Source organism: Scardinius erythrophthalmus, assembly GCF_964197995.2.
Source record: "Scardinius erythrophthalmus genome assembly, chromosome: 1".
NCBI lineage: Eukaryota > Metazoa > Chordata > Actinopteri > Cypriniformes > Leuciscidae > Scardinius > Scardinius erythrophthalmus.
In genome coordinates, this window is record NC_138221.1 from 46,525,499 (window position 1) to 46,544,537 (window position 19,039).

A 19,039-nucleotide genomic window follows, 5' to 3' on the forward strand; every position below is an offset into this window, starting at 1 on the left:
GTATGTTTTTAAGATAATTTTTTTTAATAATTTAGAAATAAAAGGCATTTTTCCTAGCCTGATTTTAGCCTCTGATTTGAACACTCTGTTTGAAGGGGCGTGTCTGCTGTGAGACTTCAGTGTAAACGCCCACTGCTGTGATTGGCTGACATGCTTGCATATGAAATAGCTAGCATTACATGTGGAACTCTCTCGAATACTTTTACTATTACAGCTATTATACGTTTTTACTATTACAGCTATCGAGATTAACGAATCGTGAGAAGTTTTTTAAGTATTTAGATCTATTCCCATCACATAAAAGGTTGCAGTGATGAGCATTGAGCAGATGACAGCCTGTTGATCACGTGAATGAAGATCTTATCATTGCAACGCCGTTTCTGCACTCTCACTAATGATTTCACCAATGCAAACATGAGGTAAGTACAGTAAGAGCTTTGTTGTGCAGCGTAACAGCTTCATTGATTTCATAACGAGTTTTGGCAAGTGATTGATTTCATAACGAGTTTTGGCAAGTGTCCAGATAAACTCGCGCTGTGTGATTGACAGCTTGGACGATTGGAAAAGGAGTGTTCTTTGATCGCTTTCTGTATATATTTTAATCCTACCAAGAGAAACGATGTGAAGTTGATTTTTTTGTCACTAGCTTGATTTACTGATGCATAAACAGTATTGAACGATTTTGAGAGAAAGATTATCTGTCTGAACTTGAACAATTACACATCAGAAATTCACATAAACCACTGGTTCTTCAGAGGCTCGGATGAAGGAACTAAAAAAATACTTTTGTGTGCATTTGTACATCCAAAAACTGAGCAACTGCCATGCTTTGCTCATTTGCAAGCCATGATGTCTCTCGAGGAAAAAACAATATCGCGCTCACGCAGCTCATTTTCTCATGGGCGGGACAAATTCTCTTTGCAGGCAAAGAAGAGAAAGGGGAGGTTACCTTTCCCCTTATGATGACATAAAGGGAAGATTCTAGATTTGCCCGTCTGAGCTTTCATTTTCTCAAAAACACCCAGGGCTTGGTTTACGCCTATCAAAATGTCTAGCCATTGGGGGACCATATGCAGGCTAGGGGAACTCATATTAATGTTAAAAAAAGTGAAATTTTCATGTCATGGGACCTTGAAAGAACGTTGGCCATGGGTATTTATAATTTTTTTATTTCCAGTGGTTAATAGCTCTACATTTGTATATCTTATATTGGCCAATATATCAGTTATAAAGATCAAAATATATGTAATTATCAGTAATTGTTATGAACCAGAATTTCCATTCAGCTTCCATTTCATATTCAGCTTATTCAGCGAACTACCACTTTGTTGCATACCAGTTTATTATTGTGGTGTCACATGAAAATCAACGTGTGGTTGGTGTGGTATGTAGATCCAGACGTTAATGTCAGAAGCCTTTAGACTAATGTAGGACATATAATAGCGATGCATGTGTGCTTTTACATTTAACGCTGTGTAAGTTAATACTCCGTTATAATAACGTGATCAGAGTGATTTTGATGTGTTACTGATGTTTCTTCTCAGTTTAGAAGAACATTTCCAGGTGTCTCGGGTGTTTAATGTGTGCAGATAATGTCATCTATACCATTATATATACCATGTGCCTAATCAGATGCAGCAATTTAATGTGAGTGAAGAGCCCTTACCTTTTTTACGCACTCACCTCGTCACCTGGTGCAGTCAAGTCACCTTCATTTATATAGCGCTTTTAACAATATAGATTGTTTCAAAGCAGCTTTACAGTGATAATAGGAAATTAAAGTAACAGAGATTGTTTTGGCTTTACACAGCTCTAGAATAAAGTTATTATCCAGCTAAAGTTAGTTTTGATTGATTCACTTCTGTTGCAAAGATCATTAGTTATTAGCTTAGGGGCCGCTAAAACGACACCGTTCTAACAGAAAACCCTTAACGTGCTCCGGCCCGCTCATTCGCACAACAACAGTGCCTGGAGAATGCAAACCTTGAAATAGGTTCCAAGGTGCAAGCCTTGAAAAAATGTGGAAAAAAAAAAACAAAACAAAAAAAAACTGGGTGCTGTCCGAACTAGACACTTGACATGATGGGTCTGCAAATATTTCTTATTAGATGAAACTTGTCCCTCTGTTACAGAGTTCGAATCTTCACAAGCTACAAGCTAAGGACACGGCAGTGTCCCACCTCATTGGCTGCCGTGATCTAAAGATATCCGAGATTGCGCTGGCATTAATGTCTTGCTGCACTGGTACTGTACCTTATAAAAAAGGCAGTTAAATGAAAAAGACAGAAACAACTTTATGAAGACAAAAGGGCAGATGATTAGCCTTTACAGGCAAGCAGGTCAGCCCTCCTCTAATTCCCCCAGAATCCCTCAGCTTTATATGCACACAGAACACTTACAAGTCAAGTCAAGTCACATTTATTTATATAGCACTTTTTACAATACAGATTATTTCAAAGGAGCTTTACAGAGATAATAGGAAAATAATGCAAAAAAGTTTGTTTCCAGAAGAAAATAGCGTCATAGTCCAGCTTAAGTAAGTTCAGTGCTGTTTCATTTTTGTTTTAAAAAAGTTATTAAATTAGTTCATATATATATATATATATAGATATATAGCCGCTCTGGAGTCAACCATGATGTCGTCGTCCAGCTCAGTTCAGTTCTTATAATAGTATAATAGTGTCAATGCAGGCAGATCAATAATATTAAATTAACTGTTAAAATTAATGTCCCCAACTAAGTAAGCCAAGCCAATGGCAACAAAGGTGGAAAAAGGCAACAGTGGCAAGGAACCAAAACTCCATCAGGAGGCAGAATGGAGAAAAAAACCTTGGGAGAACCCAGGCTCAGTAGGGGGCCAGTTCTCCTCTAGCCAATGAACGAACAGTGTATGATTATGATTCAGGCAGCATTATAGGTCAGAAGTTAGACTGGTTTGAAACAATGAGAATATTTTCCAGTTCCGTCTGGTTGAAGATTGAAGTCACGCCGGTATGGAGACGGGTTTGTTGAGGATCAGTGTCAATGGCTGTCGTGTTGATGAGGCCTTCACAGGGGAAAGTCTAGTTGACACAATTTCTGCTGACACTTCAGGGATGCGTTGTGGTCGTGTCTAGGCACAGGTCCACCATCTGATCTGGATACGGCCCAGATCCTGCTGACTACATAATGCGTTGTGGTCGTGTCTAGGCGCAGGTCCACCATCTGATCTGGATACGGCCCAGATCCTGCTGACTACATAATGCGTTGTGGTCGTGTCTAGGTGCAGGTCCACCATCTGATCTGGATACGGCCCAGATCCTGCTGACTACATCATGCGTTGTGGTTGTGTCTAGGCGCAGGTCCACCATCTGATCTGGATATGGCCTGGATCCAGCTGATTACAGTAAATCTCGGAATAAGCAGAAAGACTATCATTAGCGTAGATGCCATTCTTCTTATAATGTAACAAGTACATCAGGAGGTTATAGGAAGTGTTCCCGGTTCTGGCTGTTGTAAATTTTGTTGTAAGTGCAAAGGAGCAACTGTGTCTAAAGTGCTGGAAAAGACAGAGTCAAAAGTTTCTGTCGCAATATCGAGTTCTTCTAAGCTATCTGCGATGCTGAGGAGATGAAACTGATCAGGAATATTATTAATAAAGCAATCTTTAGTGGCAGAAGTGATAGTTCTAACATATTTGTAACACGGAGTCGGCTTTGCAACCTTGGCTAAATGGAGTATACACAAGACTATAATGATCTGAGATGTCATCGCTCTGCTGCAGAATTTCATTGGCATTAACATTGATTCCATGTGACGATATTAGATCTAAAGTATGATTATGCAATGAGTGGGTCCTGACACGTGTTGTCTAACTCCAATAGAGTTCAGAATGTCTCTAAATGCCAATCCCAATGCGTCTTTTTTGTTATCTAATAAATGTATATATTAAAATCACCAACAATTAGGACTTTATCTGCAGCCGGTACTAACTCCAATAAAAAATCTGCAAATTCTTTGATAAAGTCTGTATGGTGCCCTGGTGGCCTGTATACAGTAGCTAGCACAAATGTCAAGCGTGATTTATCATTTACACTAGATAGTTACATTAAGCACCAACACTTCAAAAGAATTATATTTTAAACTAGACTTCTCAGTAATTCTGAAGATATTACTATAGATTACAGCAACACCATTCCTTTCAGATGTGGCTCGTTTTTATAACAGTAATCCTGGGGGGTGGACTCATTTAAAGTAATGTAATTGTCTGGTTTTAGCCAGGTTTCTGTCAGACACAACATGTCTAGGTTATAATCTGTAATCATATCATTAACAATAAGTGCTTTTGAAGTAAGGGATCGAATATTCAGGAACCCAAGCTTTATCATTTGTTCATCTGTATTATATCTATTTTTTATTTGTTGAACATCAATACATTTTTTACCCTTAAATGGGTTTGGGAGTTTTTTGTATTTCCTGATTCGGGGAACAGACACAGTCTCTATATGATGATATCTAGGTGAAAGAGTCTCTGTGTGATGGGATTTATCTGACCTCAGTGACGTGAGACAGCTAGAAGATGGTCGGTTTAGCAAGTCTGTCTGTTTCTTGACCTGAGCCCGAAATCGTCATGTTTGAGCTCTAAGACTGTGCCATATTACTAGAGAGAAGATTAGCACCATCCCAGGAGGGATGAATACCATCTCTTTTCAACAGGTCAGGTTTGCCCCAAAAACTTTTCCAATTGTCTATGAACCCTATATTATTTTGCGGACACCACTTAGAAAGCCAGCCATTGAGTGAGGACAGTCTACGAAGTATCTCATCACTCCAGCGAACAGGAAGGGGGCCAGAGCAAATTACAGTGCCTGACATCGTACTTGCGAGTTCACACACCTCTTTAACGTTTATTTTAGTGATCTCCGACTGGCGAAGTCGAGCATCATTAGTGCCGACGTGAATAATAATCTTAGAGAATTTACGATTAGCATTAGCCAGCACTTTTAAATTTGCTTTGATGTCAGGCACTCTGGCTCCCGGTAAATATGTGACTATGGTGGCTGGTGTCTCTATTTTCACGTTCTGTGTAATAGAATCACCAATAACTAGGGCACATTCAGCAAGATTCTTAGTGGGTGTTTCATTGAGTAGGTAGAACCTGTTTAATGTTGTAATCGGAACAGAAGAGCAGTGTTTTGTCCCGCGACTACAGTGTCTCACGGTCACCCAGTTGCCCTGCTGCACGGGTTCTACAGCCAGAACTGAACAATGTACAGAGTTCACTAAGCTAGTCGCATCCAAAGCGGTATCTGAAGCCCTTGCATTCTTACTATCCTCGATTAAAGATTGGATGCGTGTCTCTAGTACTGAAATCTTATCCGTCAGCCTGACTATCTCCCTGCATTTATCACATGTGTAGTCCTCACTGCTGATAGAGAAGGCTATACTATACATGTGACATGAAGTGCAAGTGACAATAACAGGAGAAGACATTTCACACACATATACACTCCCTACAAACTCACCTGTGGCTTTTTTAACCTTTCCTTCACACTTGTTGCACAGGTTGTTTTTTTAGTGATTGAAGCCCTAACTAATCTGTTTTATAACCTCCCTAATCTTTTTGTCTGTCCCGGCATTCCATACACAGTGGACAGAGGTAAGAGGCACTTCAGTTTCTCTTGTTTTGCTGAGGTTGCATTTGTACAAGTTTGGGAGTACATTTTGTGTGCATCCTGGAAAGGAGTGTTAATAAAATGTAAAAAAGTCTTTAACCTATTTGTTAGTTGAAGGGAATGTGATTGCAGCATTAACAGCTCATAGAGTATTACTACAGGCTGATGGTTTTCCACCTTACATTGACTCTCTGTTTGCTTGAACACAGCCTCTGCCCCATGGAAAAAAAAATCAGGTAAAGCTCTTTGTTCCACTCTCTGTGTCTTTTATGAGACTCTTGACCTAATGGGTCTGCAAATATTTCTTATAAAATGAAACTTGTCCCTCTGTTACAGAGTTCGAATCTTCACAAGCTACAGAGAAGAAGAGGACAGTTTATCAGATGGCTTTGAGTAAGAGGGTCAATAGTTGTATGCATTTTCATATGTCTAGTCATAAATAAAGTAAAGTAATAAAGGGATATTTCACCAAAAAAAAAAGAATATTCAGTCATCATTTATTCACCCAAACCTCTATGACTGAGCACCAAAGAGAAGTTAAGCAAAATGTCTGAGCTGCTGTCTTACAATGAAAATGCATAGAGACCAGGGCAAAAAAAGCACTGTGAAGCATCATAACAATAGTCCAAGTCTTGTAAACTATTTCCCAAGTCTTCTGAAGCCAAATTATAGTTTTGTGTGGGGTATAGCAGGGGCACCTGTAGGATTTTATCTAAGGGTACGCACAGGAAGGGGGAAGTGGGTGTTCAATTCAACTTTTTCATTTCAATGAAAGCATTTTTCATTTTCTTGAGAATATGAATTCCAGTACATTCATCCATTCATGCAACTATTGGCTAATGCACATCTAGAGACCCTTCGACGGTAAATGAACGCAACTACTGAGCAGAACGAAAATGTGTTTTTGACAGCACATGTTTTAAATGTTTTAAAACACATAAACAACAAAACGTGGCACAGTGGTAAAAAATATACATCTAGTGCATGTTTACAATTTAAAACAGTGTGGGTGTACACCTTTTCCTTGTGAACGGCCACTTATTCACTTAGCACTAGTTGAAGTTTCTCAAAGTTACCACAGCCTTTTGATTCAATTGATTGTTGGTATGAACATCCACTTCATCCATCATCGTTTTTTTCTTTTCTGTGTTCTTGCATATACTGACCGAGAAACCGCTCCAAATGATTCCGTGAAGTGATATGAATGAATGTAACTGAATTGTTAATAAATTCAGACCGTTTAGCAAACCCATTTGGCCAACTAGAAGCGACTCAAAAGAATGATTGCTGGTTCAGCCGACAGAGATACGGGAAACATTATAATTTCTAAAATTTTCTCAGGTCATTCATGGTATGAACAGAGCATACAGTTGCAGGCCCCACTGTGGTATAGTATACTTTAAACCCGAATAAGTTGGCAAAAAAGATTTTTATTTGCTCTTAACTTGAAATATTTGAGTAAGCTAATTCATAAACTTGACACTTAATTTTAGCATTTACTCTCCCTTTCGAGTGTCTTGGCAAAGCATGCTGGGAAATAGAAATCCCTGCCCAGTTTCTGTTAAATTTAAGTTTGTCTAAATTAAAAGAACAAGTTCATAAAACTCAAAACAATGATACAGTTATTAAGATTACTTATTATGTGTCAGTTTTGTGAACTCGAAAGAAAAATACATTTCTAAATACTCATAAAAGTAAATTGTTTAATTTAAGTTTACCTTACTTAAACCAATTATTTTTTTGAGCATAAGGGTTTACAGTGTAGGCTGAAATTTAGTTTATAATTCATTGACAAACTTGTTTGACAGCTGTGACCACAATTTACATTTGTTGTATAGAAAAGAGCAGCTTGGGTATTTTGCTAAAATAACTTTTTTGTTCAATGGAAGGGGAAAAAAGGATTTCAAAAGAAATTTGGGTAGGAAAATCATTAAAAATGTAATTAAAAATGATTATTTTTTATTTTTTGAGTGAACAATTCCTTTGAGTTCAAACTAATTCAAGCAAAGAATTCATTGTTTGTAAGTTAATTAATTCTTTATTTTTTTATCTGTCCTATTATTCTATGTCAGATAAATTGGATGAGATTTTAGCAGCAGCACAGCAGTCCATCAGTACCAATGAAGCTCCAGGACCCCGGGCTCAGGGGGTAAAAAGAGAACGGGGCAGAGGCTTTTATAATGAGGTGTGTGTAGATTACTATCACAAAGATCATGATGATTATGGAATGAGGTATTTATGCTCAGGGTTTACTGAGCTATGTTTTGCTTTTAGCAAATTTGCAGACTTAAAAAAAAATTGTCCATAACGTTCAATGAAAATCATTGTTTTTTGGCAGCCAAATTTCGACCAATCGGGAATGGGGATGACATCATCTGGGGCAGGGCTAGGCTACGACCGTGGTCAATTTGTGTCTGGCCATGGCCCTCCGCACGGTATGCTGCGACAGAAGTCCATCGGTGAGGCTGTCTGTTAGTCCATCTGTCTGTCTGCCCACCTGTCTGTCTGTTTAGCCATACTGCTCTACGTCTCTGGTATGTGCGTTTAGAGCACTCAAAAGAGTGCAACTGTGGGTTTGCTTTAATGCTTATAATCTGTAATGCTTTATTGCTTTAGAATACTGACTGTACATTTCAGTTTGTTGAAATGGTCCATAAGAATCTTGTAAGGAGTTTGACTGGGTTACAAAAGAGATAAATTGTCATAACAAAGGTGAATGTTATTTCTTTCATCTGGTGCTCAACATAAAGGCCCCGATATACTCTCAACGAAACTATTTTTTGTTCTTCGCCTAGGGGTAAAACGAAGTCCAAAATACGTGGGCACCGATATACTGTTAGAGAACATCTGACGCCATCCACGCTGCTGAGAACGGCATTTAGATGAATATGTATTTGTGCTGCGCGCTTTCCTCTCAATAACAAAATAAACGCACAACAAAATTGAGAAAACAATTCTTGAGAAAAGCATTTTTTAATAAAGCATAAGAAAAGCATCTGATTATAGCAACGTGGATGTGTTTGCACGAGCTCTGCAATTCGGCACTCTAGTAAAGTCACGTTACGTTTATTTATATGGCACTTTAAACAATAGATTGCTTAAAATCAAGCAGCTTTACCATCTTAAATATAAACAGTGTCAATGTCCCATCTAATCAGATGTACAACTTCATTTTCTACTGTAAATTCAAATCAAATCAATTTTATTTATAAAGCACATTTAAAATTAACCTTGGTTGGCCAAAGTGCTGTACAGTAAAGTAAGAAAAACTAAACAAAACAAGACAAAAAACATACGAGTTATGGTACATTGAACGCACTAGAGAAAAAATGTGTTTTCAGCAAAGATTTGAATTCAGCTAATGTGGAAGCTGATTTAACATGTAATGGTAGGGTGTTCCACATCTTAGGGCCGACTACTGCAAAAGCTCGATTACCTCTGCGTTTTAAGCGAGATCGTGGAACAGCCAAGAGATGCTGATCTCTTGATCTGAGTGATCTGGATAGATTTTGAGTGATAATTAAGTCAGAAAGGTATTTGGGGGCCTGGTTGCTAAGAGATTTATAAACAAATAATACAATTTTAAAGTCAATTCTGTATCGGACTGGTAGCCAATGCAGAGAACGTAGGATTGGGGTGATGTGATCTCGTTTTTCGGCTGCCAGTGAGCAGATGGACAAAAAGCGGCTCTCCAGTGTGTTCATGTTTTTACTCACGGATATCTGACCTCGAACGACTCACCTTAACCCTAACTAGTAAAGATTTCAGCATGAAAGAAGGCGGAGCCTCCGTGCACATCTACCTATTACTTAATCGCCACAGACCAATGGTAGTACAAACAAACTCCAAACAAAGTTTGTTTTGGCCTGATTTTGTTCTAAATTATGTCACTTCAGTTCGTTCTTCGATTTCGCTGGAAGTGTATTGGGGCATTTAGTATTCAGTTTTGGTTGGTCTATAAAATTTACAGCCCATTTAAAATCCCCAAGATTATTAGCACACTATTTGTATGATGAGAAACACTTTCTGTCCCATGCCATGGATGTGTGTGTAAGCTTACAATGCCAAATTGTGTTTAAAAGTTCAATATGAAAATTTCAACTTTCTTGGCTTACATAATTGGGATCTTTATATTAAAATTAAAATTAAGGCCATTTGTTTATTTTGCTTGCCTTTAGCTATAGCTATTGTGTATTTGTGTAATTTATTGTGTCATCAGGTAGACATTGTGTGTGTGTGTATAGCATTTGTCCTTCTATAACATACTGTAACTAATACTGTAACTAAAGTCTGCACTAACACAAAACAGCATTGCAGAAGTAGAGAGGTGAATGGCTTGTACATGTTCACGCTGGGAGATTAGCTAAGGTAACAAACAGACAAGCAGACAGACAGACATACTACAAGATGGTCTCAATTCTGTATCCCGTTTTGTTTGCCCTCTGCTCATTTTTAGGAAATATATATTTTCTTTTTCTTCTTTTCTTCTTTTCTCACTTCCAGCTGTCATACATTCTCCTTCACTCTCAAGCATACTTTTGTTTTGCCTTTTTTGTTTTGTAACATGTTATCCTGTCTATTCATTCTCCCTTCATTACTTTCCTTGAAAATGCATTTAAACTCTCTCCTTTTTGTTATATTTTTCTGCAGGGGTTCTTGAGGAGGAGAAGCAGTTCCTTCATCCTCCAACCATGAAGTTTGCCCGCAGTCTTTCAGTACCTGGCCCAGATGACATACCTCCTCCTCCTACTACAGCTCCCCCTGAGCCCCCTTTCTCCTCAGCTCCTCCTCTTGGCTTTAGGGGCAAGACATCCCAGCAACCGTCTGTTTCTGTGTCCCAATCCACTTCCTCTTCTGCACATTATCAGCTCTACTCACAGTCAGTACATGTCACTCATGGAACCCGAGACAGGTCCCCTGGACCACCTACTGGGTCCGGAGCCGGGGACCTCGCTTATTCCCATGCTCAAGCCCATCCCTCCGTGCCAAGCAGGACTGCCTCCAGGAAGGTGATTGGGTACACAGGGGACCTTGCAGGGGCTGGAGGAGCAGCAGGGGCCAAGGCTACAGTGTTGAGAAGGGGCTACAGCAACGCAGTCCCACCCACCAGTGTCGCTACTGTTATTCCCCAACAGCAGCAGACTACACAGGGCCAACCTTCCAGGATGGACCGCAGTGCATTAGGGACAGGAGCAGGGGCAGGTGGTGTACCAAAAGGTGGTGCCCGGAGAGGGAAGGGGCCCTTGGTGAAGCAGTCAAAGGTGGAGGATCTGCGTCAGGGCCAGGGCACACTGGAAGGGAAGGGGTCCGTGGAGAAGAGCTCCATTCCTATCCCAACCATCATTGTTAAAGCCCCTTCCACCAGCAGCAGTGGTCGCAGTAGCCAAGGCAGCAGTGTGGAAGCCGAACCGCCTCCTCCAGGAGAGAGTGACAGTTCTAAACCCCAACCTGTTGTTCCCCCACCTGCACCCACTGTTCCACCGCCAGCCCCTCCATCTATACCTGCTCCTCCACCCCCATCACTGCCATCACTTCGTACGCAAGAGAGTTTGGACTTCACCAGCCAGTTTGGTGCTGCCATAGTAGGGGCAGCTCGCAGGGATCGAGAGCGATTCCATGAAGCACGACGAAAGAGTGCCTCCTTTTTCCTTTCTGCTGAGGAAGAGTTGGGTGGAGCAGGAGGAGCAGGAGGACGAACCCAGACTTCCCAACAGCAGCTGAGTTCCCAGCCTTCACCACGCCTGCGACCATCCAAATCTATAGATGAAGGAATGTTCTCAGGTGATACCTTTATCCACCACACACGCAGTATGCCTCCTGCCTTTGGCCTGCCTGAGTACTCCTCACCTGCTCCTCCTGGGGATTACCAGCCTAAGTCTGTACCTGCTGACTTCTATGGGGCAGGAGGCCGACAACAACAACAGCAGCAAGCCTCCACTACAACATTCATTCACCCATTAACGGGGAAAGTCCTGGACCCTTCATCCCCACTAGGCTTGGCATTGGCTGCACGGGAACGTGCCTTGAAGGATGATGGTCGCATACGTAGGGAGAGGACTACTGAACACCATTTTAGCCGTCAATTGTCCAGCATTGGGGCCTTTCCCTCATCCACTGCACAATCAACATCACACAACTCTTACTCAATGGCCTCTTCTTCCCCTGCAACCTCCTCTGCTGCTCAGTCCTCAAGCTCCTCCTCATACCTTGTTACCTCCTCATCACTAGCTGCCACCACCACATCCACTCGCCCTCCATCTCCTAGGATCCTGCGTGGAGCAGGGAACAGTTGGGGTGAGGAAGCAGGGGTAGGAGAGCGTGCAGATAGGGAGGCTGCTAGCACCTCTGCTCCCAGAGAAGGCCTAAGGGTTCGTTTCTCTGAGGACAAAACTGTCCACACGCACCACTATCAGTCTCAGCACTATCAACCCACCTACAAAGAGCGTGAAAGAGAGCGTCAGAGAGAGAGGTCACGAGAAAGAGAGAGAGAAAGAGAAATAGAAAAAGCTCAGACACAGTCACTGCAACAGTCTACACAGCCAACGACCCAGCAGCCTCGACGCCCCTCGTTCTTGAGAATGGAGAGTGAGGCTGGGGCGTACATCCTTTCATTAACACCACCATCTCCTCCTTCAACAGCAGCCCCTACACGTCCTTCAGTAGGAGCCACAGGTGAAGGTGGAAGTGGCACAGGTCTGATGGTTCTTCCTCCCCCAGCTCCCTCAGTAGATGTAGATGATGAGTTTGTTTTTGTCGATCCTCTCCCTCCACCTCTGGAGTTTGCCAATAGTTTTGATCGGGGTTTGAGCTACTCTGCAATGATGTCTCACAATGTGACAGCCCGTCAGCAGCTTCATCCTCCACCACCACCTCCCCCACCACCTCCTCCCCCTCCAAAAGACTCCTTTATGGCTGGGTTCCCACCTCACACACCACTGCCTTCCCCCCAAGCAGGAGATTCCACAACTTCCAGTCTTACTTCCTATGACAGTGAGGTTGCCAACCTAACCCAATCAGCCCCGTCTCCCTCTCAATCTTCCCCCAACCCTCTACCGCCTCCCTCCCCCTCTACCTTGCAAACCTCTGGGCCACCTCCACCTCCCTCTGTATCACCTCCACCACCACCCACCTCCTACCATAGACCATTTGGCCTATCTCAGTCGCAACACTTATACAACAGTACACACTCTACTGGGCGCTCCTCTTCTCCCACACCACCTCCTCTCTCTATTCCAGCTCCACCTGCCTACCGGGGGCCCCCATTAGCAACATCCACCCCTGCCACTTCTGTTTCTCTCAGAGGCGCCTCAACTGTGACCGCAAGCTGTTCTACAACTGCTTCTACAACTGTTGCCTCTTCTTCTACTACTACTACTGCTGCCGCTGTCACACCACACACACGCATGGCAACTGTCTCCACAGTAGCTACAGGGGGTAGCAGGCGGCCTAGTGCAGAGCATCGTCCACCACCCTCTGCAGCTGCAGCCAAGAGTGGCGAGTCCCAGGAGACAGTGGTGGATTCTGGGATTGAGGAGCTGGACAGTCGAAGCAGCAGTGACCATCACTTAGACAACATCCTTGCACTCAGTGGTAGTGGGGTCAGAGAGAGGTTAGAGAGAGCAGGGATAGGTAGCATAGGAGGAGTTGGAGAGAGAGGTGGGTCAACCGAGGCTGACAGAACAAGTGGGGCAGACTTTTTAGAGTCTTACATGAGCTACCTTGATGGACAGACTTTTGAAATGCACAATGCCAAAGCCGCCAGCACTGCATCCACCTACCCAAAAACACAGAGGTACAGAGAAGGCAGCCGGCCTGGAGATCTTCGGCGCCAAACCAGCACGGCACCCCCTGCCTACCACCGTCGTAGGGAGGAGGAAGAGGAGGAGGAGGAGGCAGAAGAGGGAGAGGAGGAAGATTTTAATGCCCGTGATGGCTATGTGATGAGGGAAGGGCCAGGGATCGCTCGCTCCTCTGTAATGTACTTTGACCGTCCCCGCACTCCAGAGATAAAACCTCTGTGGGGTGATGGGTCGGCTGGGACCATGGGAGAGGGAGGGGGCCAGACTGTGGGGACATATATGGAGGCACGTAAACTGCATCCTCCCGTGTCCGGTATGAAGGCAAGCATCATCAACGAACTAAGCACCAAATTACAGCAGAGGAGCAAAGGAACAGAGAACTGGGGGGCTCAGAGATCACTGAGCAGGCATAGGTATTTGTGTGTTATCAGTATAGGTATATGTGCATGGCTATATGTTAATGTTTGCATGGTGACCTTGAAAGGAGGCATGTGGCATGGGAGTTTCTCAGCTGCATGAGCATTGTGTGATTTGGGATGCCATAAGTCATGGGAAATCTGAGCCATTAAGTTAAATGACTCCTTGGGTATTTAGACTAACAGTTAATTTACGACAGTGCTCTAAAATAGTTTTGTAACTGCCATTTTTATTAACAATGTCTCAAACACCAAAGAACTCTGTGTGTGTATTGTGTAATTGTGTCTGTTTAAACTGTTCCTCTCTTTTTGTGATTTCTGCTTTTTATTGCACTGTCCATGTCCATCTGTCTGTCCCACATCAGACACAGGTAACTGCTTCACTATACCTCCTTGCTCTATCTTTCTCTTTACTGTCAAACTTTTTTTCTTTTTCTCTCTTTTTGTCCAATCTTTTATTCTTTTGCCTTAATTTGTGTTGTGTTTTCTCTTATTTCAGGTTCTCAGAGGACTCCACAGGTGCACTGAGTCCTCCCTCAGTCCGCTCTAGCTCCCCATCTCCTGTTCATCTCTCTCAGCCTGCCTTGTCTCCCTCCCCAACCCCTTCCTCCCAGCCACTTTTCCCAAACTGGGCTCGATCTCCTTCCCCTCAGCCCCCTGCTGCCTCATCCCAGCCTCCTCCCCGGTCCCACTCACCTGTCTCTCCCTCTTCGTATTCACCATACCCCACCTCACCCAAACACCGGCCCGTTTATCGCACCAAAGCCCTGGAGTTCCAATTTATCCCCAGCCGAGAGTCTCGGAAGGCAGAGTCACATCATGCCCAGCGCAGACGAGCACCCAGCCCGTTAATTTCTCCATCTGACCGGCCCAAGCTTGGCCCTCCCCGACCCTCTTCTCTTCCTATTCTCCCCACCACGCCCCTCTATAGCAGCCTATATGACCTCCGTGGTTCTATTACTCCTCCCTCACCTGCCAATCCCCTTGGGGACCCCTACTTCTCCCCCTCTCCCCCTCTCTTTGCCCCGTCGGGTGCTCCTCCGCCTCCAAATTCCTCTCTGGTGGTCTCTCGCTCCCTGTCCCCCACCCACTTCCTTTCAGGGACTTCATCCCCACCTCTTCACCCCATTCCTCCACCCACTTGCCTGAGTTACCCTCACCTCCCACCCCCTTCACCCACCAAACCCTTTGCCTCCAAACCACTCCCATACTGGACCAAGTATGATGTTGCAGATTGGCTGGGCTACCTGAACCTGGGTGAGCACCGAGAGCGTTTCCTAGACAACGAGATCGATGGCACGCACCTGCCCTCTCTTACTAAGGACGACTACCTGGACCTGGGTGTGACCAGGGTTGGCCATCGTATGAACATAGAGAGGGCACTCAGGAGAGTGATGGACAGGTGAGAGGAGAGAAAGAAGGGGAGGCAGAGAGACGCAAGGGAGGACAGCGATGGAGAGGGATTAGGGTGAGAAAGGGTTAGTGCATGAGAAATAAAGCTAGTACAGATGAGGTGAAACGTTGATATGCTATTGATTGCTAACTTCTGGGAACATATGGAGTGGGCTGCTGCATGGGGTCCAGGATGGCATGGGGAAAGAGATGGAGAACAGAAAGTGGGGGATGAACAGAACAAAATTTACTTCCTTATAAAGACTTTCCACCTTCCCCCCTATCATTAGGCTGTCTTCTAGCACTTTCCCCATTTCCGCCCTCTCCCCTCGAGATGAACGGAGAGACAGAAGGAGAGATGAGGCCAACCGGAGTTGAGAGAACAAGAAAGATGAGGTGACAACTGATGCCATCAGAGATTATTCCCTGAATGAAGAAAAACGCAAGAAGAGGTGACTTCGATATCAAACTGCCGGCTTGCAGATGAAGCCATACCGGAGAAAGAGAGAGTTGAAGGCCTGCCGAACTGTGAACGCCTGCACTTACATGTTTGATTCAGTCGACGAAAACATGAACACCCACATACACATCCGTACATATCAACATTTAAACAGAACACATAGTTTGAGCTTGCAGGCACTCACAAGGTGATCAAAATGGAAATAATTGAATGAATAGGGGAATCTAACTCCATGAGGAACAACATGAGAAGGTAACATACTACATATCTGAGCCAAATAATTTGAGGGAAACAATCACAATGCTCTTTAGCTTTGTTGTTTTTCTGTAGTTCTTTAGAAAGAGATAGGGAGAAAGAGAGATATTGAAACCTCCTTTGCTGTCTTTTCTCTTTTTCTCAGATTATGAGCCGAGTCTATCATCAACAAATATTTACTAACGGTCTCGTTTTTAGAGCAGATTCAATGGAGACCAATGCAGGGAGGGCAAGTACTGACAAACCTCCTGTCTGGCATGACTAGGGAAGCCCTTAAAATAGAGGTCAGTTTAACAGCAGGCACTTATTTGGGAAGACTGTGTTTATGCATGGGTTCCTGTTGTTTGTTTGTTTGTGTTTGTTTGTGTGTGTGTGTGTGTGTGTGTGTGTGTGTGTGTGTGTGTGTGTGTGTGTGTGTGTGTGTGTGTGTGTGTGTGTGTGTACATGATAATGTGAAAGGTTATCACTAGAGGCATGACCGTGGTTTACGTGTTTTTACCTCACCAATGGACGGATTCTATTTTGCCGAAGCCAGATTGGGGCTTGTGCTTATCTTCTATTTCACTAGAACTTCTTTACCTTCTCATGTCTTATAATGAAATCATATGCATGTATATATATATATATATATATATATATATATATATATATATATATATATATATATATATATATATATATATATATACATATATACATATACATATATACATGCATACATATACAGACTGGTCACTGTATTACAAACCCGTAGCAAAAATAAGTGCCCAGACCAACAGAATAGACACACAAGCATTCTACCACACACACATGCAAAGACATTACATCCTCAGACTACTGATAGCAACATACTTTTATTTATATAACATAATGGGACACAGTAAAATATCAATGTATGGATACAAGATGAAGATCATGTTTAAACAAGCAAAAAATCTTTTAAAGAAGAAAGATCATACAACATTGTACAAAGAAAAGTATATATATATATACTGATAATTTATCAACATTTTTACCACAGACTCTCAAAATATAGAGGTGACTACGACTTCAGCAAACCTATTGACGATATCAAGGCTCCATTTTAAAAGAGGAGACAACATGGAGAAGAGGGAGAGGGAAAACCAAACTGCCTGTATTTCTCTCTTTCCAAGTCACTCTCCCTCTCTCCTTCCAAAAAACACTCTTTCTATGGAGCAAAGGCAAGATGAACATGCACTCTGACATGGGTGAGGGATATGTGCTAACATCTGTTTTAATACAATGATTGTTCCTATAACAATTTTTAAACTCTAAATGGGTCTGGAATTCTGTTGTTGATTTAACATGAGATAATGTTATTTATTGCAGTCACTGTTCTCATCGTCCTTGCTGTTATCGCTATTCTGCAGTGTTTCTTGTTTGTTTCTGAGCGCAAATGCTGGACGGGTGTTTATTCTTGACATCTTTTTTTTTTTTTTTTTGACAACATGCTATGTGTTCAGATCTTTGGTACCTCTAAGACTTAAATTAGAGACGAGACTTTCATATCTTACAATGTTCCTTACCCTCCTGCTTTTCCCTTCCAACACAAAATTAATGTGACCACTTTGTATGCAAGGACTATCAAGGAGTTTATTGTCTCCGGTAGTATATAAACCCTTTACATTCATATTCCCTCACTTCCCAAACTAATAAGTAAATCTAGTGACCTCCAGCCTTCATCTCCCATATCACAAATAGTTGCTCAATCAATTAAAAGGGCTCCTCATCATCACATTGCACTTCCTTTCTCTTTTCTCTTCCTTTCATCTGCTATCACCTTGAGTCCAAATCACAGACGCCTTCACCTTTATGTTACTTACCTGTCTGTGTCTCTTTCAGGATCATCAGTAAATATCTCGCCCCCTCCATCTCTCTCTGCCCATCTTGCATCTGTTCCGTCTTCTCAGAACGAGTGTGGGATTTATGCATCATTCATCACAGCTCTCACTTTAGCATAATCATCAATATTGGATAAAAAGATTGAAGAATTTATTGTATTTTTGATGTTTAAGACTGGTAAGTATAGTGATGTTGATAACAGTAAGGACAATGAAAGAAATTATCATTCTGAGATGGGAAAAAAAGGATTCCAAGTTTTAAAGAATCTCTGTCTTCCAAATGTTTAACATGAATTTAACGTGTAATCGAATCATGCTTTCTACACATCCTGTGTTCTCTGTTGTTTCATCTTTTCAGAGTCAAATTCATAGAACTGATTTGCTTCAATAACAGCTGTTGTACCCTGATGAATGGTAATTCTCACTTCCTTGTATTGTCCACTAGGTGGAGTAAAAGTCGTATGGTTCTCTCTTCCCAGACAGTTTAAATATTACAACTTCTAACAACTGAACAGTATGCAGACAGCTTTTCAAGCTGCAGAATTATCCATGATCATGCACATTGAAGATCACATAGCCATTAAAGGGTCTGGACAATGTGACCCAGGAAGAGGTCACTGATCACACACAGGAGCAATTGATGCAGGGTGTGCAGAAAGCATCTTATCTTTTAAATTGAAGAAAATTAACTATGAACAGATAAGAGGTTATTTACAAAATATATATATGTGTATGCAATTATACACATTCATATACACATGTTTAAGAAATGAATAAAGGCTATTAGAATTATAATAAATGCAGGAATTACTTTGAGTGACTTGTTTTTTTTACTATATTGTTATTTATTTGGCATATGGACAGTGGACATGGAGTTTAAACCTTATAAATGTACAGAATGTGTCAGAATCAGAATTTAACTTTCACACGATTACAAAAATATGCAAATGTTTAGATGCTCAAGGCAGCAACACTACATGAAACGCCAAAGGGATGTAAACTTTTAAACAGGATGATCTGCTTAAATTGTTTTGTCTACTCAAGTATGTGTATTGCTTATGCAGTTTTTGAACGGAAGTAAGATTTTTAAATTCCCTTACAATCTTATGTGACTGCCAGGAAGATAGGTTCTTAGTGTTCCAATCTAAACATTGCCATTTCTATCCCATGCTAGTCACCTTGTTACATGCTTACTGATGGT

At 42.1% G+C, this 19,039-nt stretch overlaps 1 protein-coding gene across 9 annotated transcripts in view; it reads left to right on the plus strand.

The window, feature by feature from the left end:
• The window catches only part of shank1 (SH3 and multiple ankyrin repeat domains 1), an 82,576-nt gene extending 63,975 nt beyond the window's left edge, over positions 1-18,601 (plus strand). For 3 of the 9 annotated variants that reach the window (XM_081379630.1, XM_081379629.1, XM_081379632.1), the window contains 7 exons: positions 5,864-5,890; positions 5,991-6,047; positions 7,727-7,839; positions 7,993-8,113; positions 10,305-13,872; positions 14,369-15,271; positions 15,552-18,601. In XM_081379630.1, the coding sequence (XP_081235756.1) occupies positions 5,864-5,890; positions 5,991-6,047; positions 7,727-7,839; positions 7,993-8,113; positions 10,305-13,872; positions 14,369-15,271; positions 15,552-15,639 (4,877 nt within the window). In that variant the 3' untranslated portion in view covers positions 15,640-18,601. Of the gene's footprint in view, positions 1-5,863; positions 5,891-5,990; positions 6,048-7,726; positions 7,840-7,992; positions 8,114-10,304; positions 13,873-14,368; positions 15,338-15,551 lie in introns of all 9 variants that reach the window. The other 6 variants (XM_081379631.1, XM_081379633.1, XR_014031138.1 and 3 more) reach the window with 5 other exon arrangements.
• Positions 18,602-19,039: the final 438 nt, after the last annotated feature.